Source organism: Phacochoerus africanus, chromosome 8, assembly GCF_016906955.1.
Source record: "Phacochoerus africanus isolate WHEZ1 chromosome 8, ROS_Pafr_v1, whole genome shotgun sequence".
NCBI lineage: Eukaryota > Metazoa > Chordata > Mammalia > Artiodactyla > Suidae > Phacochoerus > Phacochoerus africanus.
Genome location: NC_062551.1, coordinates 97612438 through 97638044, shown reverse-complemented (window position 1 = coordinate 97638044; position 25607 = coordinate 97612438). Strand labels below are relative to the sequence as shown.

Here is a 25607-nt window from a genome sequence, read left to right as displayed (position 1 = left end):
ACCAATGGGGCACCAACACCAAGCAGATGAAAGCCCTCCTTGGATGAACAGGCAGAGTCCAGGGGCTGTTAGGGCAGTTATTCCGTGACACGGTAGGGTCACCTGTCCTTATACCTTTGTCAAAACCCAGAGGATGTACAACACACAGACTGAGCTCTGCTGTCAACTGGAGACTTTGTTTTAATAATAATGTATCAGTATTGGCTCATCAATTGTAACAAAGGTACCACACTCACTCATATGAGTTGTTAATAGGAGAAACTGGGGGGGGGGGCAAGGGTTCTGTGGGAACTCTCGTACTTTTCCTACAATATCTTCTGTAATCCTAAGCAGCTAAAAAGTCTTTTAAAGAAAAAAAAAGGGGGGTTCCCTTCGTGGCTCAGTGGTTGATCCCACTATGGATTCTTTGTTGCTGTGGCTGTGGTGCAGGCCAGCAGCTGTGACTCCGATTCGACCCCTAGTCTGGGAACTTCCACATGCCAAGAGTGTGGCCCTAAAAAGCAACAACAAAAAAAAGAAAAGAAAAGAAAAACCTCCTCTTAGCCAGTATACAAATCTGCTGCAACAGGATAAAAAAGGGAGAACAAGAAACAAGGAGGAGAAGAAGAACACAAAAGAAAAGAAAAAAGTAGCATTAAATGACAAAGGACTCAATTTGGAAGAACATGTAACTTCAGAAACGGAAGAAGTTCTAATATAACTTGAGGAAAAGAAAAAATTCCCTTAGTGCTTTACACTACAGGATTTTGAAAACCCATGTTAATAAATGATTATAGGATGTGGCTGTGATCCAGCCAAGAAAAATGTAAAATAACTCTGGATCCAATGAGGCAGTTGAGAGGTTCATTGAACGTATCATGTCACAAAGTAAACCAGCAGTAATACGAGCTCTATGAGGAATGCCGTGTGTCCAAGTCAGGGATTAACACCTAGGGGACAGCAGTACTGGCAGCCGGGGCTGGGAGCGCAGGATGGGCTGATCGTAAGACCAGACCCACCTAGAAGTGAGGTTTGGGTTCTCTGTGGCCCTAACCCTGACTATCAGCCACTGCCAGCACCTAACCATGGAAGCACCACCTCTAGGAGAAGGAGTTGATCAATAAAAAGATGGCCTTCTGGCTGGATCAGTCAAAAAAAGGCACCTCCTCTGGGCAGAACAGTCAGCACAGGGCCATCCTGCAGGCTGAAACACACCCTTGCTGGGGTCGTGGCTTGGCAGAGCACAGGCTGGAGTTGGGCTCCCATAATGCCACTTGCAAAGAGCCTGGTGCAGGCACAACCTGTACAACCATCCCTGACACCTTCATTCAGAGAGGCCCAGGCTCTGAGTTCCAGGCGCAGATCTGGGGTTGATGAGCAACTGCACTGATGCCATAGGAGCTTTTCCAGGAAACCCCAGCCCAGCTAAGGAAGCAAAATCACTCCTCTTTGTTAAATATGGAAATATATCGATACATGGGCTTCTAAGAATAAATATAGAGATGAACTGATTCAAACTTATAAGATCAACTTTTTGTGTTAATTTATATTCATAAATAGAACAATAAAATGTGTGGGTTTCACCTGAAGTCTTGAAATTAGATTTTAACATTTGCAGTTTTAATCAGTCAGAGATTCAAGTGAAGCCAATTAACTCATAAATAATCTTTTCTGCATATGAAATCACAGCTCTAGCATTGAAAAGAACTCTATAAAACAATAGGCAAAATAGGATTCAAAAAAAGAGAGAGGATTATAAAATCGTAGAGCTGAAGAAATAAATTGAAGAAATAACACTCTTACAGAACCAACAGCTAGATCAGAAACAGCAAGAAACAAAATCGTTAAGGTCAGAAATCAATTTCTGATGTAAAAGTATGGTTTCCTGTCATCAGAGTAAATGTAAAGGAAAAAGACAAATTTCTTACAACAAAAAGACTGTGATTGAGAAAATTTAATGTTTTAAGGAAAAAGTCAGCCAATGAAAAGCTGAAAGTACTCAAAAATATATCATGAGAAGAATGTTCCTTAAATGCAGGTAAAAGGGAAAACTCCAGATAACATTTTCCAGAAAATCAATACAAAACTTATGATTATTGAGACTTATCCTGGTTGTGATTAACCTTTCAGGCGAAAATCAAGAATCTTTTAGGGGTCCAAATACGGCTGCTTCTTCCTGGGAGTATCTGGCTGGCCTCAGGCTTGTCCACAACAATATTTGAAGCCAAAAACTATTGGAGTAAATGTGATCCAAGGATGTTACACCCAACCAGGATGCCATCAAGTACATGAAGTCCCAAACATGGCCCAGCTCCAGAAATACAGCACCCTTGTGTCCTAGAAAAACCCTGCATCGATGCAACCAAGGGAGAAATGGAGAAACCGAGGCCGAGTGTTTAATGCCAGAAGATCGTGAAGCAACATTTGCAGGATTCTAAGGGAAAGTGATCCAGGAGTACAATAGCCAGCCAACTGTTCCTCCAAGCCTTTGAGAATGAAATCCAGCCAACCAAGGGATAAATCACAAGGAATAGCACAGCCTCAGTAAAAGAACTAATGGTGAGTAGGAAGGAAATCATTTACAAAGAGCGATGGTTAATGACTGATGGTTATGGCATGAAAGACAAATAGTCTAAAACATAGAATCACAAAAGACCAGAAAAGCGGAGGAGTTCCCTGGTGGTCTAGTGGTTAGGATTTGGGGCTTTCAAGACTGCAGGAGGAAGGCAGGAAGAAGAGAGGATTCTACCCTGCCTTCAAGGGAGACTTTCTTTAGAACAGCCAAGGGCTCCAACCACAAGGTCTTCCTGGTCTTTTTCACTGATTGTGGAAGAATCCCTTAAGGAAAGAATCTGTTGTGGAGAAAAAAACATTGATCTGAATTTCTGAAATCCCTTCATTTCACTTCGGTTTTCTGCTTAAGAAAAATTAAATTTAAAAAACAGGATGCCCAGCACAGTCCCATGTTTATATGATGATGTTGGAAGTTGCCCTATGTTTTCATTCCTATAGCTTCATGGAAAGGTGGCTGGAAATGTATTCACATAATGCTAATGACACCTAATTCTTTGTGATAAGACTTGGGGTGATCTTTTCCTTTCTTTATATTTTTCTGCATTGTTTGAATTTTCACGATTATGAATCATTTTAACAGAAAGTATAAAGTAGTTACTCTCAAAGGAACATCAACTGGCCTCAGGAGGTGAGAAATCAGGGCATCAGGAGGGAGAGGGCTGTAACCCTGACCTTCAGCTTACTGGGTGCTCCTGTGGGTGCAGGGCTAAACTCACAGACAAGCCAACATCGTGAGATGGGAGGACACAAAAAGCCACCATCCCGTCAAAGCTGGATCCCTTTGAATTGTCACCTACGACTGCATCCACATGGATTCATTCATCGAATCTTCCTCCAAATTGTGGCTGAAACACGAGGCCTATCGGGCTGGCCAAGGAGGGCTGGCAGCCAGTGCTGGGCTGGAGCAGCAGCCCGAGGTCCTCAGGAACCTGGGCCCGGGGGATGGGGAGGGAGGAAGCAGATATTCGGGCGGGAGCAAAATTGGCCAAGGAATGTGCCTCTGCAAACCAGAGACCCTGGAGGTTGACTATCACACAGAAGGAGGTCAGTTTGAGAATTAAGGTCAGTGAAAAGCTAAGGGGCAGAGGGACCGACAGATGAGGTTGAGATGTCATTTCTTGTGGGTGAGACTTGTTGGCCAGGCCCTCCTTGGAAAGGCCCCGGCTCATGTTACAGGTTCAACCTGTCGTTTTGGGCCCCTGAGACGTGCAATGAAAAGGCTGAGATATTAGGTGTGTCTGGGGTGGGCTAGCTTGGGTGGGAGCTCGGGGGTGGGAGTGTGTGGAGAGGGGCCACGGGGAATTGAGCCTCAGAGATCCACCTGGCCGTTGTCACCTTTTGCCCACTCTCCAGCAGCCTTGCCCAAGGAAAGTGCAGGACACACCCCTTACAACAAGCCCAGCAAAAGTGCCCTAGAGCCGCTGACAGGTCCCTTTGGGTGGCGAGTGGCTAGTCTCTTCATGCTGAGGGGAAGGGCCGCGCCCCTGCTGGTCAGTCCACACATAGCCATTCCCAAGGCCCTCACCTGTTTCTGAACTTCAAACCAGTTACTCCAGTGGAGGCCAAAAGCTTGCTTGGCCCGTTTGCACAGCCGTCGTGTAGAAACGCTCCAACTCTCACGGGGCTGGCCAACCCACACAGAAACTCAGAGCTTATTTCCAATCAAATGTGGGAGAAGTGGTTTCTCAGGCTGCCTGGAAACACCCCTGGGTCAGCACGGTTCACAGAGGTCATGCTGGCGGCCGGTATTACTCAGTGGGCCAAAAAACGGAGAAGGGATTAATTTTGAGCTCCAGAAATTCATTGAAAAACCATTATGAGTCACTTGGCTGTACACTGAGCACCGACAGAGGCCAGGAAGGCACCGGCCTCACTAATGTGGAACCTGCTGCAGAGACTAGAGTAAAGGGCCAGCCCAGGACCAGAGAGAAGAGGCCACCAGCGAAACAGAAGAGGTTGTGATCATCCTCTTCCAAGGCAGGGCCCTGCTCCTGGGACGCTGGGGACTGAGGAGATGTGGGGGCATGGCTGCTGTCCTCCCGCCTTGGTAGAGACCAGGGCATGCTGCCAGCTGGGACTGTGCTAAAACACCTTGCATGTTGTTGGCGAATAAGGAGATGAAGTGTTTAGGCGGAAACGTTGACTGATGCGCCGCCCCCTGCCCCCCGCCCCCTGCTGACCCTCCAGCCTCAGCCGTTCATGTAAACTTTCACAGTCTGGGTTTCCTCTTCTGGAAGAGGATTCACCACCTGCTCAGCCCAGGCCCTGGAGTCACCCTGTGGCCCTCAGCCCTGTGTTCTTCAGGGTCTGAGAGTCTGCAGATTCTCTTAGCAGGTGTACAACTTTCCCCCACCCATTGCACCCCAAACCCCTTGCTGAGGTCACGCCTCTCTCCCTGATTCACCAGATTCCCTGAGGCAGCTCCCCCCCACACCTCCACCCAGTTTCTCCCTCTTTCTCCCAACTTTCAGACTGATTTTCCTAAAACATAACCTCATGATGCTTCTCCTCTGCCGAAGACACTTTTACGGCTACTCGTGGCTTCCTGGCCAGAGATACAGCCTCTTGACCAGGTGTGAATGACAGATGCTCACCTATCTGGCTACAGCCCCTGCGTTTCCAGGGGGAACAACCTTCCAGGTTCACCCAGGACAGTCCTGTCTCAGCCGTGCTCCCTGACAAACCAGGGTGAGGGGACCCCTACCAATATGTATAGTCCCCAAATGCTCTCTCCTGGCCATCACCCCTGGGATTTTGCCAAGAATGGTCCCCTCTATTTCACCTACTAAAAAACCCAGCCCATCTCATCCTCCTGTCTCAAAGGATGGGCTCCAACCAGCAGCTTCGGTCTCCCAGTGACAGTGTCAGAAACGGGGACCCATGGGCCCTTGCCCAGACTGCTGACTCAGAAACTCTGGGGTGCAGCTCAGCAATCTTTTTTTTTTCCCCAAATCCTCTGAGGACACTTGATGTATGCGAAGGGTGAAAATGAGGGACCTCTTCCTGCCGCAGCCTCACCAGCCCATCTGTGATGTGCACACTACCATGAGCCCGGCTGCGGTTTTAATATTGACTCGTTCAAACCCAAGTGCAATTATTGGCTGAAAATCTACCTCCCCATCTGACCCCAAGCTCTTTGAAGACCGCATTGCCACTTTCTGCTGCTCTCCAGGTAATAGCAGTCCATGTTTGTAAATCCTTGGCAGTTTTATTAACTCTTGTATTAAGGGAACAGACTTATTAAATGATAATTAGTTCCCTCAGTCAAACCGCGTTGCAGGGAAGTGTGAAATCCTAGGAGAAAGAATGTCCGAGAATGACAAAGAAGCAGGTGTTTACACACTGCCTGGAAGCATCTGTATGGGTGAATTTTGCCCTAATTCTCATTAAAAGCCACAGGTCTTGGCTCCCTTCATTTAATCATAATGATAGACATTCTTTTCCTGCTCAAAGGATTGTCACTACTTTTCAGAATATCTTATCCCTTGAGGTCGAAGGCTCACTGAAGTTTTGGACATTAAAAAAAAAAAAAAAAACCCACCTCTGGGGACTAAAAAATTGATTTTGAATATTTTACAGCCTCTGAGGCGGCTCTCTCTTTGTACACTTTTGGTCTCAATTAAAACCACTGCCACATGCCTGCTATTAATAATGACAGCAATTTACTTCTGTTGAAATTGAAAGGCTTCAGTTCTCTTTGAAAAGCCTAAATGCATTTCACATGGTTTACAGACATGTTTCAAAGCCTTCTTCTCCTTTACAGTTTTTTTTTTCTTTTTGTTTTTTGAAATAGACTTAATCTTCAAAGTGTATGATTGCCATCGGGTGCCTAAAGACAGAGATCTGAGCACACGCAAAAGTACACGTGTGTGTGTATATTTACATTAATACTGATATTTATATGTTGTGGTCAAATCGTTCTGCCTTCCGAGGTAACTTGTTATTGTTCATGTGAATGTAATTTAACTGATTTTTTTTCCCCCTAGCATTTTTACTTGACATTTTAAGAGTCAGTGAAACTATGGAAAAAGAAAAAACGCTCAATGAAGAAACATAATTGTTTTCAGCAAACCACATGTGACATTTCAGATGTAGGTTTTATATGGTATTGTCTTGAAAGCGTATATGCATTTGGGAAGATTTCTTAAAGTAAATCATTAGAAGAAAACCTACAACAAATAATTAACATTCATCAAATACATAAGAAGAAGGGTTTGATTTGGACCACATCAAACGGCCAAATTTTCATTGTTGAGTTTCATACACTGAACGTTGAGAAAACAGATTTTGATTCAAAAGGATTCTGCCCCACCCACATGCTCCAGCGCTGCTAGTGTGGGTGAGGGAAGAGGTCTGGAAGCAATTGGGCTGGATGTCCCCACACTCAGTAGGAAGCAAACCCCATGCCAGGGTCCCAGGTTTCTGAAGGACTCAGAAATTAAGGGTCAAGATTAAGTAGAAGGTTTTTGAAGTCAATGACATGGAAAATTCATTTTTAAATTATCTTAAAGCCATTAATGGCAAAGTTTGAGATTTTTTTTGGAATTTGTCCAGTGTGACCCATCTTCATTGATCATGTATGTTGAAATAGCTATCGATCCCATTTCGCTGAATAAACACAAAATAAGCCAATAATTACTACACTGTAATTACTACACTGTAGCTCAGACAGAAAAAACGTTCCATATTTTTACAATGCAGCAAATGAGCAATTTCACTTATTTATTTGTTCATTACTAAAACATTGGTGCAACAACAATTTCAATGCATCAACAATTTCTATTTTATAATTTTTACTTTTCTTCTACCAATTATTTTTGACCCTGGATTTTTCAGGTAATTTTTTTAAATTAATAGTCAATAGACTTATAAAGAGATCAGGTAAAATTATACTTATCTTCTCAAGTTAATACTCTAACCTTTGTCCTTAACTTTTCATTTGAGACAAAATTAGCAAAGTTCAGTAATCCCCAGGAGGTTTTAAATTTAGCTTTATATGGTGCAAAGAAAGCAGCCTCCAACCAATGGAGAGCTCATCTTCCATTTCCCTGGCCTGAAGGAAGGGATCTAATTTCTTCCAGTTTTATAAAACATCTCAAGCTGAAGGGTCAAAGTTTTTGATCATACACCCATCTTGGCTAAAAAAAAATCACTCTACTATGTCCTGAATAAATCATACATAAGGACTGTGATTTTTAAAAGGATGAAAAGAAGATAAACTAAATAGAATCTTGAACATTATTCATGACATTAAATGATAAATAATCTTTTTTTTTTCTTTTTACAGCTGCACGGTGGCATATGGAGGTTCCCAGGCTAGGGGTCAAATGGGAGCTACAGCTGCTGGCCTACGCCATGTGTTCCCTCTTGCAACTCCCACTGCCTCTGCTGCCTACACCACAGCACACAGCAGTGCCATATCCCCAACCCACTGAGCAAGACGAGGGATAAAACCTGCATCTTATGAATCCTAGTCAGATTCGTTTCCACTGCACCACAATGGGAACTTCGAACAATATCTTTTTGCCTCATGATGGACTGTGCTTCTTTGAAAATCTAACTTAAGAATAAAAGTAAGGAGAAATGCTGCTGTGTTCTTCCTCTCCCCCATGGGCAGGGGCACATGTACCCTCCGAGTGCCTTTCTCAGCCACTGCACGTCTGTCTTCCTGTCTCCAAGCTCAGGTCTGGGAAGAGGCAGAAGCATCATCATGTTGTAGGAGGTCAATTCCGCAAGCGTTGGCCACACCTGGAAAGCTGAGGTTGGAACTCTCCTCTGCATGTAACGGCTGGGCGACCGTTCCTGGACTCCCTGGCTGGGCCTCAGCAGGTGCAGAATGCAGAATGGGTGGCGGGGGTGGGCTCATCAACCCTCAGCAGCACATGGGGTTGGGGCCCCGGGATGCTGGAGCCAACAGGCAGGACCCGCACCCTGAGCAGACCTCCCTACATGCAAGACCAGGTACCCAGCCCCGCTGGAGATGAAAGCCCCCCACCCCACCCCCACCAGCGATGGTTTCAACCTGGTTTCCCCTGGACCCCCTCCGCAACACCCAGAGGCATCTTTCGTGTACACACACACAGCTTTCTACTCCCAGCATGTGTTCCCTCTTGCAACTCCCACTGCCTCTGCAAGGAGACCCACCCATTCTGGGCAAGGTGGAGTCTATTACAGGCAGATCCTCTGGAATATCCATGGTCCTCAAACATTTCTGCTCCCAGAGCCACAGATCCTGGGGCTGGGATCGCCCCATCCCCCACCCCCAGGCAGAATCAAAATCCCAGAGGCAGTAGTGCGCACAGGCGGAAGCAGATGGCCCATCCTTCCCCACAGGGGAAGTTCAAGATTTCCAAGGATGCTAATCCAGCCCAGCCACCCTGGGTTTGAAGCTATAGCGAGTACTGACCAGGGCACCTGGAGGGCAGTGTGGTGTGGTGGCAGGGGCCGTCAGTTGTCACTCCCCAGGGGCTGGGCACCTGCTCCAGCGTTATGGTGCCCACGGGACCATCCTCAAGGTCTGGTCTGTGGCTTCAGTTACCAGAGCCCACAGTGCTTTCTGATTAAATTGCCAGAGCTGGTCTGTTTCTGCACAGCTGAGAACAGCCACTCTGACCATCAGTTTAGATGCGTGATTTCAAGGTGGTGGACAGAGCCACATTCAGCTCCTCTCCCAGGCAGCCTGCTGTCCGCACCGTGCACATAGCTTCCCGCATCACCTCACTCAGTCCTCGAGATACAGGGTGGGACCATGCTGCTGTCACCATTTCACAAGCACAGAGTCCCCACGTCCTAGGTGAGATGCCAAAGCCGCATGGCTGTAGCAGAAATGGGGGTGGGCATCATTCTTGAAGTATTTGTTAGGAGCTCTGGCAGTAGCCCTGTCTGACCCCATATGGACTGATTTTAACAGGGGAGCAGTTTTCAACTCCAGCATTCAGACCTCTGCTGCCACAATGCAGGTCTGAAAAACAATTGTCACAAGGGCCACCTCAGATCACGGTGGAGGTGGCTGTGACCTTCCATGGAAAACCATCCTTGATTCTACAGCCTCAAGAAACAGAAGAGAAACCCATTTCCACCATTCAGGGCGGTGGGACTCCTTCCCAGGAGCACGTAGAAGGCCCACCTTGGAGGCTAGCACCCCATCCCCACCAGTGACTAAGGCCGCTGTGGTCAGTCTGAGCTCACCAGACTCTCACCAGCTTTCCCTAAGCGTCCGATCAGCTGCCTCCCAGCCAGTCCAGCTCACATCAGTGCCACCTAATGCAACAGCCACTTATCATCTATCTTGAGGCTGGGGGATACCATGGGGGGTGGGCTTTGACAACAGAGCAGGGCCTTGAAGCTCATTCAGTGCAGACACCAGCCCTGGTCTCGCCTCCCTGGGCCCCAGGCTTGTTCAGTGCACAGTTTTGTCTTGTTTTATAAAACCACGTTGTCTAAGCTAGTGACACTGTCCACACTTCATGTGCTTCAGAGAACAAGCTGGTTCTGCACGATATGGTTTTAATATTTTTCCGCTTTGTGTGAATGTTAGTGTCCCAATGCCCACAGGAGATTGTCAACTGTCTCGCAGTATTCACTTGGCCCAGTTCTATCCTGGTTTTCCCCAGTTTGTTCCTATTATTGTGTGTATTCTGCAAGTGTAGAAAGCAGGCACCACACACACACACACACACACACACACACACACACACACACACATAGAGCTGGATTGTTTAGCATTTGCCTGAAGATGCACCAAGAACAATGTTTAGGGAGTTCCCATCATGGCGCAGGGGAAATGAATCCGACTAGGAACCATGAGGTTTCAGGTTTGATCCCTGGCCCCACTAATTGGGTTAAGGATCTGGCGTTGCTGTGAGCTGTGGTGTAGGCCAGCAGCTGTAGCTCCGATTGGACCCCTAGCCTGGGCACCTCCATATGCCATGGGTGCCGCCCTAAAAAGCAAAAAAAAAACAAAAAACAAAAAATAAACAAACAAAAAAACCCCGGTGTTTAATACTGTTATTATTTTTCTTTGTAATTGCAGGGTGGTTTTCAACCATTTGGTATGTTTTATGAACTCTAAGTAAAATCACACCCCCAAAAAACAAATGTGTTAAAGCTAAACTATTTCATTTCTCCTTTGTAACAACTTCTGTCTCTACTTGAAATTAACTGAAGAAGTTGAAGATACTGCATTTTCACATTACTAGAAGTTGTTCTACTTTGAAAGAAGAAGAAAAACAAAGGGGATATTTTAAATAAACTTTTCCAGCCCACCTCTCAGTAGGACTAAAAGAAACTTCTTTTTGCATTTCTTATTAGTTAAGGAGTCACAATGTGTACTCCAGTCCAGGGAAATGTTTTTAGTTTTACTGTTTGTTTTCTGTCTTTTTATTTCAATTTATATTACCTTCAAAGAGCTTTTTATCCAAAAGAAATAGAAATTGGGGAAAATGACTTTGGAACTCTGGTAAGAAAATATCTCTGCTTTCAGCTGCCTAACGGCTCTCCCGTTCCCATCAGTGAAGAGAGCAATTATAAGAGTCTGTTAGATTCTGTCCTACCTGTTCATCTGCTTAAGCCAGGTACACGGATTTTCACAATGAGCTGTAGAGAGGTGTATGATAGCTGACATTTGTCAAGGCCCAGATGTAAAAACAGACTCCTTATATTTTCCTTAGGTGGTGCTGAAATAGAGTAATTTTCTTGAGTCTCGGGCCAGTCATACCCAATTTCAGCATGGCTGACCCATTTTGAGGTCCGCTGGGGACCTGACAAGTCCATCATGACTCAAAGTACCACTGCCTGGTGGCATCAGCCTTTTCTCATTTCACAGAATGAATGTTTTGAGTGACACAAAGCCTGACAGTATGTTCAGTTATGGGGACGTAGTCCAGCTCCTGAAACACATCACTTCCTGTCTACTAGAGGAGGCCTCACGGGTGAGGCCATTGACCAATAGAGAAGAGGAACCAGGAGTCCCAAGTCTCAGAGCTGCTGATGATGGAGAAACTTCCACCAAGAGATGGAAGATACAGCAATCGTGGCTAAGTGTGGAGTGAAAAGCAAGGAGAGGTTTGGTGACCACCTGGTCTGTCAGGCTGGTTCCCAGTGACACCTCCTGGAAGAGACAGTGACTGGCCAAGGGCTGGTCTGAGAGGGGAGCAGGTGGGCCAGAGACAGGAGAGGAGGCAGTGGTGGCACCTGTGTATAGCCAGCCACTCCTCAAACCCAGGACGGCTTGGCCGCTGTTTGAGCTCCGGCCCACTCTTTCTCTGCCTTCACGTGGGAATGGGAGGGTGTGGCACAGGTAACTTTGTGGTACAGGTAACTTATATTACATAAGGTGGGAAACAGAACAGACCTAGTGAACACAAGTTAGAACAGAGCCAAAAGACAGCACTCGGGTGGCCTGACCAAGCCATCCTCCCCCAGCTAAAAATAATAAATAAAACCATTGGAGCAATAATGTAAATCAAAGAGAACCCTGGCTTCCCTGGAGTTCAAAATAAACACAGCAAAGCCAAGGCCCCGCCCCCTGGCTCCACCCCCACAGGGAGTGAAGGGCCTGGTCCACACAAGCCCTGATTTTTTTTTTATTACTCTAATGAGTTTATCACATCTGTAGTTGTATAATTATCATAATAATCCAATTTCACAGGATTTCCATCCCATAACCAAAGCACATCCCCCCACCCCCACACTGTCTTCTCTGGAGACCATAAGTTTTTCAATGTCTATGAGTCAGCATCTGTTCTGCAAAGAAGTTCAGTCTGTCATTTTTTCAGATTCTACATGTCAGTGAAAGCATTTGATGTTGGTGTCTCACTGTACGGCTGACTTCACTTAGCATGATAATTTCTAGGTCCATCCATGTTGCTAAAAATGCTGGTATTTCATTACTTCTAATGGCTGAGTAATATTCCATTGTGTGTATGTACCACATCTTCTTGATCCACTCCTCTGCTGATGGACATTTAGGTTGTTTCCATGCCTTGGCTATTGCAAATAGTGCTGCAATGAACATCAGAGTACATGTGTCTTTGTGAGTCGTAGTTTTCTCTGGATAGATGCCCAGGAGTGGGATTGCTGGATCGAAGAGTAGTTCTATTTTTAGTTTTCTGAGGAATTGCCATACTGTTTTCCACAGTGGTTGCACCAATTTGCAACCCCACCAAGAGTGTACTAGGGTTCCTTTTTCTCCACAACCTCTCCAGCATTTATTGTTTGTAGACTTCTTATGATGGCCATTCTGGCTGGTGTAAGGTGGTACCTCAGAGTGGTTTCGATTTGCATTCCTCTAATAATGAGTGATGTTGAACATCTTTTCATGTGTTTTTTGGCCATCTGTATGTCTTCTTTGGAGAGTTGTCTGTTTAGATTTTCTGCCCCTTTTTTGATGGGGTTGTTTCTTTTTTTGGTGTGGAGCTGCAGAAGGTGTTTATAAATTTTGGAGATTAATCCCTTGTTAGTCGCTTCATTTGCAAAGATTTTCTCCCATTCTGTGGGTTGTCTTTTCATTTTGTTTAGGGTTTCCTTTGCTGTGCAGAAACTTTTAAGTTTGATTAGGTCCCATGTGTTTATTTTTGTTTTTATTGTCAGTACTCTAAGAGGTGGATCTGAGAAGATGTTGCTGTTGTTTATGTAAGAGAGTGTTTGGCCTGTGTTTTCCTCGAAGAGTTTTATAGTGTCTGGTCTTATATCTAGGTCTTTAATCCATTTTGACTTTATTTTTGTGTATGGTATTAGGGAGTGTTCTAATTTCATTTTTTTCCATGTGGCTGTCCAATTTTCCCAGCACCATTTATTGAAGGGGCTGTCCTTTTTCCATTGTACATTCTTACCTCCTTTGTCATAGATGAGTTGGCTGTAGGTGTGTGGGTTTAATTCTGGGCTTTCTATCCTGTTCCACTGATCTATATTTCTGTCTTTGAGCCAGTACCATATAGTTTTGATGATTGTTGCTTTATAGTATAGTCTGAAGTCCGGGAGCCTGATTCCTCCAGCTCCATTTTTCTTTTTCAGGATGGATTTGGCTCTTCTGGGTCTTTTGTGCTTCCAAACAAACTTTAAAATATTTTGTTCAAGTTCTGTGAAAAATGTCCTTGGTAATTTGATAGGGATTGCATTGAATCGGTAGATTGCTTTAGGTAGTATAGTCATTTTGATAATATTAAATCTTCCAATCCACGAGCATGGTATATCTTTCCATCTATTTGTGTCATCTTTGATTTCTTTCATCAGCATCTTATAGCTTTCAGAGTACAGGTCTTTTGTCTCTTTAGGTAGGTTTACTCCTAGGTATTTTATTCTTTTGGATGCAATGGTAAATGGGATTGCTTCCCTAATTTCTCTTTCTGCTCTTTCATTGTTAGTGGATAGAAATGCTGTCGATTTCTGTGCATTAATTTCGTATCCTGCGACTTGGCCAAATTCGTGGATGAGCTCTAACAGTTTTCCGGTAAAGTCTTTAGGATTCTCTAAGTATAGTATCATGTCATCTGCAAATAGGGATAGTTTTACTTCTTCCTTTCCAATTTGGATTCCTTTTATTTCTTTTACTTCTCCAATAGCCATGGCTAGGATTTCCAAAACTATGTTGAAGAGTAGTGGCGAGAGCGGACATCCTTATCTTGTTCCTGATCTCAGTGGGAATTCTTTCAGCTTTTCACCATTGAGAATGATGTTAGCTGTGGGTTTGTCATATATGGGCTTTATTTATGTTGAGGTAGGTTCCCACTATGCCCACTTTCTGAAGGGTTTTTATCAGAAATGGGTGTTGGATTTTGTCAAAGGCTTTTTCTGTGTCTATTGAGAGGATCATACGGTTTTGATTCTTCAGTTTGTTGATGTGGTGTATCACACTGATGGATTTGCGGATATCGAAGAACTCTTGCATCCCTGGGATAAATCCCACTTGCTCATGATGTACAATCCTTTTAATGCATTGTTGGATGCGGTTTGCTAGTATTTTGTTGAGGATTTTTGCATCAATGTTCATCAGTGAAATTGACCTCATAGAATGAGTTTGGAAGTATCCCTTCCTCTGCAATTTTTTATTTATTTATTTATTATTATTTTTTTTTTTGTCTTTTGTCTTTTTTGTTGTTGTTGTTGTTGTTGCTATTTCTTGGGCCGCTCCCGCGGCATATGGAGATTCCCAGGCCAGGGGTTGAATCAGAGCTGTAGCCACCGGCCTACGCCAGAGCCACAGCAACGCGGGATCCGAGCCGTGTCTGCAACCTACACCACAGCTCACGGCAACGCCGGATCCTTTAACCCACTGAGCAAGGGCAGGGACCGAACCCACAACCTCATGGTTCCCAGTCGGATTCGTTAACCACTGCGCCACGACGGGAACTCCCCTCTGCAATTTTTTGAAATAGTTTCAGAAGGAGAGGTGTTAGCTCTTCTCTAAATGTTTGATAGAATTCTCCTGTGAAGCCATCTGGTCCTGGACTTTTGTTTGTTGGAAGTTTTTTAATCACAGTTTCAATTTTAGTTCTTGTGATTGGTCCATTCATCTTTTTTTATTTCATCTTGGTTTAGTCTTGGAAGATTGTACTTTTCTGAGAATTTGTCCATATCTTCTAGGTTTTCCATGTTATTGGCATATAGTTGCATATAGTAGTCTCTTATGATCCTTTGTATTTCTGTGATGTCCGTTATTCTCCTTTTTCATTTCTAAATTTTATTGATTTGATAAATCTGGCTAGTGGTTTATCAATTTTTTTGATCTTTTCAAAGAACCAGCTTTTTGTTTCATTGATCTTTTCTATGGTTTTCTTTGTTTCTCACACAAGCCCTGATAAGGCTCTCCGGTAAAGGCACAATGCATCTGGGCTGGGCTGGTTGCTCCAGATGGCACTGGATGTGCTTTGTGCCCCCAACCATCCCGGAAATTCCTTCCCACTTCTACCCTGCTCCGGTTTCATCTGCAGTTTAAAAGCCAACACTTCCGATGTGTTACCTATGCTTTAGTTATGGATGGTTTTGTGAGTTCAAGTCTCGATTTGCTAAGCACGAAGGGCAGAAGACAGGAGGGTCCTTGAGGAGGACAGAGTGAAGGAAGGAATTTTGTCGGATGAGAGCTGAGCGGGGCAGCTCAGGGAGAAGGTGGTGGGAGTCCATCTTTGTGACAATGTCATCTAATCGTGCTCCTCTGCTTTTTCTGGTGAACACACCAGTGACTTTAGGTAGACAGTGTCTGAAACACAGTGGGTGCTAAATAAATGCACATTAATGGATAAATGACTCCAAGAGACACAAAAACTCTTCCTTAGCCTGTTGGGAGGAAGTCATAATGGGAGTCACAATAGGGGGTGTAAAAGGAGGAAATCCCAGCTGCAGCCCCGCAGACTCCTACAGGTTGAGTCCTGAGCATCAGTGAGTGTCCTCCCAGGACGCCCCATGTTCGGGCCTCACCTAGTTCACATCCCTAATCCATCCACCAGCACCAAGTGGGAACTGGTTCACTACCAGGACCATGGCCCAGATGAGAAGCCTGAGGCTGGGGCTGCATGAGCATCTATGTCAGGAAAGCCTGGATCCGAATGCTGGTCCAGCCTCTTTCCAGCACTGGAACTCTGGGCACCCGTGGTACTCTGTTTCCTTGTGGGGAAGGTGGGGGTGGTAACCGCTTGTCACATAACAGTTACAGGGACTGGATGAGTTCATTCAGGGGCAGCCAGAGCTCGGCACTCAGAGCAACGTGAAGGACGAGGGACAAAGGGGGTCCCAGACCTTAACCTGATGTCTACAGAAATCTGACCACCTTGTCTCTGCCAGGACGTCAGGAAGTATGGGGTTTCAGCTGGTCAGATTTCCACCCCAAATCAAAGGATGTTGGCCTCTTGTGCTGTGAGCCTGATTGGTGCCCTTGACCCAGTTTCTTACCTCTTTGTCTGTTTTCCACCCTGATTTGCTGAAAGTATTGGCAGCTTATCACTGGGGTGCCTTCGAGTAGAACTTTTTGCTTCATCCCATCCATTGTGAGTCTGTGAAGAGCTGCTAACTGAGGCACTGGGCTAAAGCATATGAAAAATCCGGAGACAAAAATCTGAGAAAAAAAAAACTAGATACACATGTCATTTTCCTAGATGTATTCGGTTAACTTATTTTCAGCTGAACTCTAGTGCTTTTTGAGTGTTTGTGTCTGTTTGTAAAAGTTTTTCCCCTGCTGTCTTCATAAGGAGAGAGGCAGTAAAGACATCAGAATATGTATAGGAAAATGAAACAGGTTCTAAGTTAGGGCCTGATGTGTTTGGACAGGAATAAAGTATACACCGACCGTGGGCGGAGAGGCAACATTGTGAAACATTGTGTGTTGGTGGGAGATCTTAGCACAGACACGGGCCACCTCTCCAGACCTCAAGGTCACTTGCCCACGTCAGAACAGCCCTGGCTTCACAGAAGTGCATGGAGATCAAAGGAGATCGTGCATTGGAAAGCCTTTCGAGAACTACAGTGTGTTTCACAAATGTGCACATTAGGCATCACCTTGGACTTGGTGATGGCAAACTTGGTGGTCCAGAGGATGGCTGTGTTTAAGGTCAGCCCTGCTTTGGAGACCTGAACTTTAGGTAGATGGAATGTGACTGCCGTGGGCAGGTCTACATAGCTCGTCACTCTGATGCTCACAGCCAAAGTCACGGTAACATCATCATGCACGTTCTAATGAGGAAGGTCCTGAGATGTTCACAGACTCACAGCATTTCAGTGACTCTCTGGTCGACCTGCCTGTTTTACAGGTTGCAATCCTGTCTGTTCTAAAAACTAGGCTATTTGGATATTTTACACATAAGACAGTGAACTGCAGGCCCAAACACTAAAGTCCAGATAGCCTATCTAGCCGATCCTTTGAGATTGAATGTATCAAAACATATCTAGGAATTCCCGTAGTGGTGCAGCAGAAACGAATCTGACTAGGAACCATAAGGTTGTGGGTTCAATCCCTAGCCTTGCTCAGTGGGTTAAGTGTTGCTGTGAGCTGTGGTGTAGGTTGCAGACACGCCTCGGATCTGGCGTTGCTGTGGCTCTGGCGTAGGCTGGCAGCTGTAGCCCCCATCGGACCCCTAGCCTGGGAACTCCATATGCCGTGGGTGCGGCCCTATAAAAAGACAAAAAAAAAATCTAAATCAATTCTCTACTTCTGAGAGGTAAAATGTATTTATGTATCTGTGTGCTTGTCTGTGGTACAGCCTGAGAGCAGAAGCCTCCTGAGAGTAAGAAAACCTACTGATCCTGCCCTTAGAAAGTTGTGGGACTTTTAGGCCAACAACTCAATCTCTTTGGCCTTAGTGTTCCCATCTCTAAAGAGAGACTAGTTAATAGCTGAGTGTTCAGATCAAAGATAAACAACATTGAATGTGATGTCATGATGAGGTAACCAGATGGGAGAAGGCCACTCCAGATGGCCAGCTGAAGTAAAATGAATTTGATTTCATGTACTCAAAACACATTGGGTGAATTCTACATTTGAAGTTATTATACATATTTGTTATACGTTTCCTTATAATAGGACTCATCTTATGCTTTCTTCCCTTAACACTGGTTTTTTCAAACTTCTTTGCATTGTTGCCCCTCCAGGAAACCTTCTAGATTTATTCCTAATTGTTCCCACCCTCCCCATTAAATTGTAGGTAATCTGAATAGACATTTCTCCTTTGGAGGGCCACAAGCTGAGTTTTCTCACACTCTCCCCTACCAAAAATCAATCTGGGGGGGAGGGAATTTCATCATGTGGTTTAGCCAGTGGTGCTCAGTTTCTGTGGGCTATTTTTAGGGTACACTTACACAGTGCTTAGGCTCCCCTGGCCCCTATGTACAGCTGTGTTAAGTGGCTGGCCCAAGGCCCTGCAGCTGAAGGACTGGAGCCCAGTGACTCTGGCTCCCTAACAAGGGCGCCATCCCGCCCCTCATGTGTCAAGCATGTCTGAGCGTTGCTATGAGTGCCCTAACAACCTTGGGCCAGCCTGGGCTGAATGCCACTGCTTTTGTGTCTCCCTATGTCTGCAGTTGTGCACTGCGGTGGCGTGGGGGTAATGTCGGCCTCATAAAGACCCTTTCTTGATGCTCTGATCTTATCCTGCCTCATCTACCAGCCCAACAAATGCCCATTATGGAAAGACTTGTGAAGGGGATGGGGGAGGAGGTGAAACATAATACCCAATTTTCTTCCTGCCCTCAAAGAACCAAGTCATCAAGTTAAGCAGATAAAGCAGTGGACACACAAGGCAACCAGTGCTACAGGAAAGACTATTATAAGAGGCACATGAAAGTATAGACACAAACGCTACTCAGATCCCTTATTGCCTCTTGCCCCTAGGTGAGCTCGCATTTTCTTTCAGTGGGAAGGGTCCTCAGTCTTGTCACCAGCTCCCCAAACAAACTTGGGACACAGAGTGAAGGGATGGTTAGGCTGAGTCACCCTCGTGGTCCCTTGGATGGTGTACATCAGTATCTGATCAGCAGTTGGTCATTACCTGTTGATGGATGGACAGATGGAGGAAGAAATAGACACTAAGCTCACAGACCTTTTAGTGATTTTCTCTGATCACAACCATGAGTATGAAATGGAATTTAACCTTTAATTTCTTAAGCAGAAGATCGTGCCGTCCAGAAACACATCTAAACTGCATGTTATTTTCAAAATAGAGTTTGTCTTAATATACCTGTTTTAAAACTATAACCCAGAAGGACGTCCCTTTCTAAGGATGCCTCAGGATAATTTTATTAGCTGTGTCTCTGAGGAAGCTGTATAGGATTTTTTTTTGGTTTTTTTTTTTTTGTCTTTTTGTTATTTCTTGGGCCGCTCTCGCGGCATATGGAGGTTCCCAGGCTAGGGGTCGAATCAGAGCTGCAGCCACTGGCCTACGCCAGAGCCACGCGGGATCCAAGCCGCGTCTGCAACCTACACCACAGCTCACGGCAACGCCGGATCGTTAACCCACTGAGCAAGGGCAGGGACCGAACCCGCAACCTCATGGTTCCTAGTCGGAGTCGTTAACCACTGCGCCACGACGGGAACTCCTGTATAGGATTTTTAAAATGTAATGTCTTTATCATTTACAGAAGCCCTGCTGGGGGCCAAATACTGGAAACAGGGTCTCAGGTGCTCAAAGGTATAGAGAGGTGACCCAGCTCCATTCCTGTCCTCCAGGCCCTTACTGCCCCAAGGAATCACCACAGTGTCCTGGGCTTGGCACTGACATCTAGCAAATTTAGAGAAAAGTCTATTCCCAGTGCCATTTCCCAACCTTGGAGGATGATGCAGAGGCAGGAAAATGTTTTCAACTATACTCACAATTAGACACATTTTTTAACTGATATTTTAATTCCTCTGACCCTTCTTAAAACTATCATTTTCTTTAAGAACTGAAACCTGGGGTCTCTGACATTCCACATGACTTGCAGGATTGCACGCCTTTTGGTCAATTTCACAGGCTGCCTTAGGAAACCAATTGCAGCACAGGACTTTTTAAGAGACTTTGATCCTTGTGCTCCCAAGGTTATGATGAAATCGAACTGTCTACTGCTCTTTGCTCCCTAAAAAATCAAGATGGGCTCCCTAAAAACGCTCCCAAGAAAATCAAGCCAAGGTGACCACCCAAGCTCTGCCCAGAACAGTCCATCCCATGATTCAGAGTTACTGGGGGAGAGCAAAGGGCTTGTTCCCAAAGACTGAGCCAATTATAGAGGCTCTTAGGATCTGCAGTGTATGTAGGAAAAGACCACTGGGTAAACATGTGAGCAGCCTTGTGAGCTGGTGACCGAACAATCATGGGGTTCCAAGTGGGCCTCTGACTTGCCGTGTGGCTGGGAATCAGCCCCTGTGAGTTTCTTCTTCCCCATCAGCATGACAAAAGTTATTTATGAATAGCTCCAAACAGTCCAACATGCATAGTGGATGCTTCAAGGGGTATCTTGTCCTCAGCTGGGCAAGGTAACTGGGGACTATTCCATTCTCACCAGGACCTGCTCAAGGCTGGGTTCTTAGAAGTGGCCCAGGGAAGTTCCTTGTGCTAGATTCAGCGGGCCAGATTCTGGGATAGAGCTCATACCCCCTCGCCCATTACCTTCCTGGAAATGCCCTTCTCCCATTTCTGTTACTCTAAGCATACAGTCTGTCTAAGCCATACTTAAACTGTATTTTTTTTAAAGTATTTTCTTCCAGAAGTGAGTACACTGACAGCAAAAGTAAAATCAAGCAGACAGTGAGTCTTCCATCAAGAACAAGTCCCACCCTGCAGACAGGCGGAAGGCCATGGGGGCATTTCTGGGAGTAGTGACTCTGGCTGGCTGTTGAGGGTCGAGAATTTAAATCAATGACACCGCATGTGGAAAATAAGCTGGCAAAACAAATTTCAAACTGGCGACATCATTCTGGCTCTGTTTCTACCACAGCAGTAAAACCAGTTGGAAAAACAAAAATGGAATCACTTTGACTGTTGAGATGACACCAAATGATGGCTGGGCTGTTGGTTTTCTTCTCCTTCTTTTAAATAACAGGATCAAATGATTTTTTATGTGTTACCTAATTGTTCTGCTAACATGTGATGAATGACCTATTTCAATTATGACCAGCCCAGGTGCTTGTACATAAACATACCATCCCTAACACTCTCTCATCATTTGCTTGTTTCAAATATTCCCTGATAGACTAAAAGGCATCAAATGACTAAAGGCATAGAAAAGCCAGACACCGCCCAATGTGTGTTCTTGGTGACAAGGCTAAGTTCTGTTTGAGCAGCCAAATATGCTGTTTACATCATTTCCAACTGCCTAACATTTACAAGGAAGTTAAGTTTCTGTTTTAAACCTGAATGACCCTTGGACAACATTCAAATCCCACAAGTCATAATCTGCTACCCATACCTAGTAACAGAGACAAGCATGCAATTGGAAAACGTGCACAGCAATCCCGGACTCAAACATGCTCCTGCTACCAGGCTTTATGACAGCAACAGTCCCTTGTTTCACAGGAGGGAGTCTTTCATCTTCAAGACTTGCAAACATCAGCATGTAATCCTCACAACATCCTCATGAGGTAGGCAGGTGGTGTATGTTATGAACCCTTCTATTAAAGATGGAAAGATAATGATGGTGGTAAAATAAAGCACATCAAACAGTATCAGCACCATCACTTCAAAAGACCTCTGGCTTTCTCAGGAAAAAAAGAAGTGGAAACTCACATGTATCCTCATCTATCTTACTCTTACACATGTGCTCAGGTCCAGCTAGTTTTGAATGTCTACAGCACAAGAAGTTGAATTATTACATTGTTCAAAGGGGCAGACAACTCTCTTGGAAGCTGGGTATTCTTTTTTTTAAGTGTTTTATTTGTGAAAAACACCAGAAGAATCCTGAATCCATGTGGTCCCTGGCAGCTGCTCATGCAATGTGAAGAGGTGACATTCAGCTAGCCTGGGGGATGACAAACTTCCCCCTGAGAGCCCCGCATGGCCCTGGAGAAGCTCGGTGAAGAGACCTCCAGATTCAGCAGAGAAAAAGAGCTCGAGGTACATCTGCCAACAGGGGAGCCTCCTTGACCGAACCCTGCACCTGGAACTGAAGACCCGCATACCATAAACAGAATCAAGATCTAGGCTGACACAGAGGGGAAGAGGAGCAACAGGGGGTGATCCTCTGAGACGTCTTCCTCATCCCAACAAGCCCTCACCTCCTGTAAAAGGAAGGAATGATCTCCTACTCTTCCCAGTAGGGATGCTGGGATCGGACGCGGCGCTTGGGATTCCCACTCAGAGAGGTTTTCGTGACCTCTTCTTCCTGCTTTCTTCTCTCCATGCCCGTCCCTCTTTCTCCCGTGAGGGAGGGCATACACACAGACCCCATGGTTTGATCGAGAACTTAACTTCCACCGCACTGGAGACCCTGGGCTTGCAGCGCCCCCACCCCTTTTGGAACACCTTTCACAAACGGTGAATCTGGGTGAGGCTGTTACGGAGGGACGACAGGCATCTGGAGCTGCCGGGGGTGGGGCGCAGGGAGCGTAAGAGGCACGAAGAGAAGAGGTAGAGACGACACGGAGGAGCTGCAGCGGCGGTACCTAGCGCTCTTTGAAGCCCAAGGATTCCGGTCCTTGGAGGCGCCCCCGTCCGTCCAGGCCCCGCCCCGCCCTGCCCACGTCGTCCCGCCCCGTCCAGGCCCGCCCCGCCCCCTCCAAGGCCCCGCCCCTGCCCCCTTCCCGCGGCGGCGCCCTGGAAATATGAAGAAGAGCTGCGGCGGCGGCAGCGGCGGCGGCGGCGGGCAGTGCGGCGCGAAGCGGCGGCGGCGGCCGGGCGGGCGCGGGGCGGCCGGGCGCGCAGGGCCGGGCGCGGGGCGGGAGGCCGGGAACCGAGGGTCCAGGCCGGGCATGGGGCGCTCTGCGGTCGCCTGAAGCGCGGGCCTGGCCCTGTCCCCGCGCCGCCGGGCCGCGCCGCCCGGGCTGCAGGCGGGTCCCAGGGAGCTGGGTCCCCGGACGGCGGGCGGTGCGGCGCGCGCTGGCGGCCCCGGAGGAGGCCTGGAGATGTCCTGTGTGCGCCGCCTCCTGCTCACATCCCTGTTCCCGGCCCTCCTACTTCACGGTGAGTCCGGGGGGGCCCGGAACCGAGGGCACCTGACGGGACCCCTAGAGCCGAGGGGACCCCCGCGTCCGCATAGCCCTCTCCTGGGCGCCCAGGAAGAGGCTCGCCTTGCCGGGCGCGGGGCTTCTCTCTCTGAAAGGCTGCGCTCTCACACAGACTTTATCTCCAAGTTCCAACGGACACTTGTGGACATTCTGGGAGCTTCAGACTATAAACCGTCCTGAAACTGCAGGCTGTGCGACCTTTTGCAGAGTGTCAGAGCGCAGGAGGGGCTCTTGCTGGGGTCCAAGCTTTGGACGGGGTGGGGGGGGACTGTACAGAGAAACTGGTCATTTTAGGGGAAAGGAGCTCGCGGTGTTTGCGTGCGCCCCTTTGAGGACTGTGTGTTGAGGGGTGGGGAGGGGTCTCTCCTAGGTGGAGGGGTAGGTTCTCTGGACGAATTTCAGGGAGCAGGGGCCCCCTAGTAGCCAAAGTGCAGTAATTAAATCCAGTCTCCTAAGTTCCCAGCGACCTGAGCTCGCTTCCCTCCCGCTCTTCTTGGTCGTTTTGTTTCTGTGTTTCATGTGTCACATGTTCTCAGTGGCTCTAGTAAACCCTCGAACTGCGGGCTTTCAAAGAGTTCCAGGAATTGCACTGAGAAAAATAAGACAGCACTGCAACTCGGGTGGGGGTGGGGGGCACATTTGCTGGAGGCTGGGGACAGGGTCTGAGTAGCATGTCCTGAGCCAGCTTTCCCTAAGCAGAGTCTCCACCAGGAGCAGAGCTGTGCTGCCTCTTACCCGGGCGACCACCCCAAACCTCTGGACACCCGGAACCCTCTTGGCCTCTGGGTTTCTGAGTGAGACCTGCAGCTGGATCCAGGTTCAGAATGCGTTTAGGTGGCACTAAGGAGCAGGCAGTGCCCCATGTCAGATGATCTAGGAAAGGAAGGAGACAGTAACCTGGAGCTCTGTGCTGCTGTTTTCTTTGAAGTCCTGCTTGGGGCCAGTGGTGTGGACAGCACAGCTCCCCAGGCCTGCACATGAGCCAAGCTGGGCCAGACCTGCCTGGTGGCCAAGGTGTACTCTGAGCCTCTGTGATCCCAGACTTTCAAAGTCAGGATGGAAGGCTTGCAGTTCCAGGGCCAGAGAGAGAAGGTATAATTATAGGGTTGCACTCCTAGGCCCATCTGCTTAGAATTACAGAGCAGTTTTAATCTTTGGCTGAAACATGAAACAAATCAGAGCCAGTGGACAGATCAAACAGCAGCTGCCACACACACCAGAAACAAGAGGCAGAGAGAGATGAAACAGGGAAAAATGTCCCCTAAAAATTCTGTTGTAATATCTGTGAAGAAAAAGTCAGATGGGCAGATGCCTTGAAAATGAAAAATTACGTGAACATTTCGTATAAACAGAATTTTTTGCATAAAACCATTGCGTTCTGGACTACAAAACCATCCTCAGAGACGCAACCTGGGCCCCTTAGTGCTGAGCTTGTCCTCCTTATTTTGAGAGGATTGTTTTGAGTGGATGTTGTAACCACACTTCTTGCACCATAGTCTAAGCTGGGATCATAACAGCTGGTAAGCGGAATCCAAGTATATCCTTAGCGAGGTTCGAGTATAGCCCAGATCGCCAAATTCCTGTCCGAGTCATCCTGAACTCCTTGGCATCAGGGGCTTACCCAGACATGGCAGTGCTGGTGCTGGGAGAACAGGGTGCCAACAGGGAGTAAGGAAGCAGGGGTGAGCCACTGACTCTGAAAGGAAGGACGGTGGGGCCAGCCCCTGTGCATGTGCTCACATGTGTGCATATGACAAAGAGGATATCAAATTAAAAAAGGAGGTTTGGGGAGTCCCTATCGTGGCTCAGCAGAAACGAATCCGACTACTATCCATGAGGATGCAGGTTCGATCCCTGGCCTCACTCAGTGGGTTAAGGATCCAGCATTGCCATGAGCTGTGGTGTAGGTCACATACGCGGCTTGGATCCCGCGTTGCTGTGACTGTGGCGTAGGCCAGCAGCTGTAGCTCTGATTCGACTCCTAGCCTGGCAACTTCCATATGTTGTGGGTGCAGCCCTAAAAAGCAAAAAAAAAAAAAAAATAGGTTTGCAAAGTTTAATGGGATAACCCTACAAAAAATTATCCCATTTCTGCAGTGGCAAAATTATTACCACTGAGCCACTGAGGTTGCCCACAGATGAGCTTTGATCCTACAGGGAGCATCCACCTCCAACATGGGAGAGAAAGCAAGGGAATGGTCCTTCTGTGTATAAATCTCTGCCATTTAAGAGAGGCTTGTCGTGATTCACTAGGATAACGTAAAGAACCAGGGAAGAATTAGGTATTCTCTCCTTCCCCGTTTTCTACCTGGTTTTTACTTGGTTGAAGTAGTTTTAACAGAAAATGGGTATTAATCAGCCTAACCCATGAGACTGGCTTGAGAGTGTGTCTTCCTCTGTAGTTAGGGATTTTGTAAGCATTTAAAAATTCTGTTAG

At 46.6% G+C, this 25607-nt stretch overlaps 1 protein-coding gene across 3 annotated transcripts in view; it reads left to right on the top strand.

The window, feature by feature from the left end:
• The first annotated feature begins 22878 nt into the window (after nucleotides 1-22878).
• APCDD1 (APC down-regulated 1) overlaps nucleotides 22879-25607 on the top strand; it is a 34375-nt gene continuing 31646 nt past the window's right edge. For 2 of the 3 annotated variants that reach the window (XR_007136627.1, XM_047793691.1), the window contains exon 1: nucleotides 22879-23126. Coding sequence is in view for 2 of the 3 variants with exons in the window: in XM_047793691.1 (XP_047649647.1) it covers nucleotides 23069-23126 (58 nt within the window). In the remaining variant the exon portion in view is untranslated. The remainder of the gene's footprint in view (nucleotides 23127-25607) is intronic. The other variant, XM_047793690.1, reaches the window with a different exon arrangement.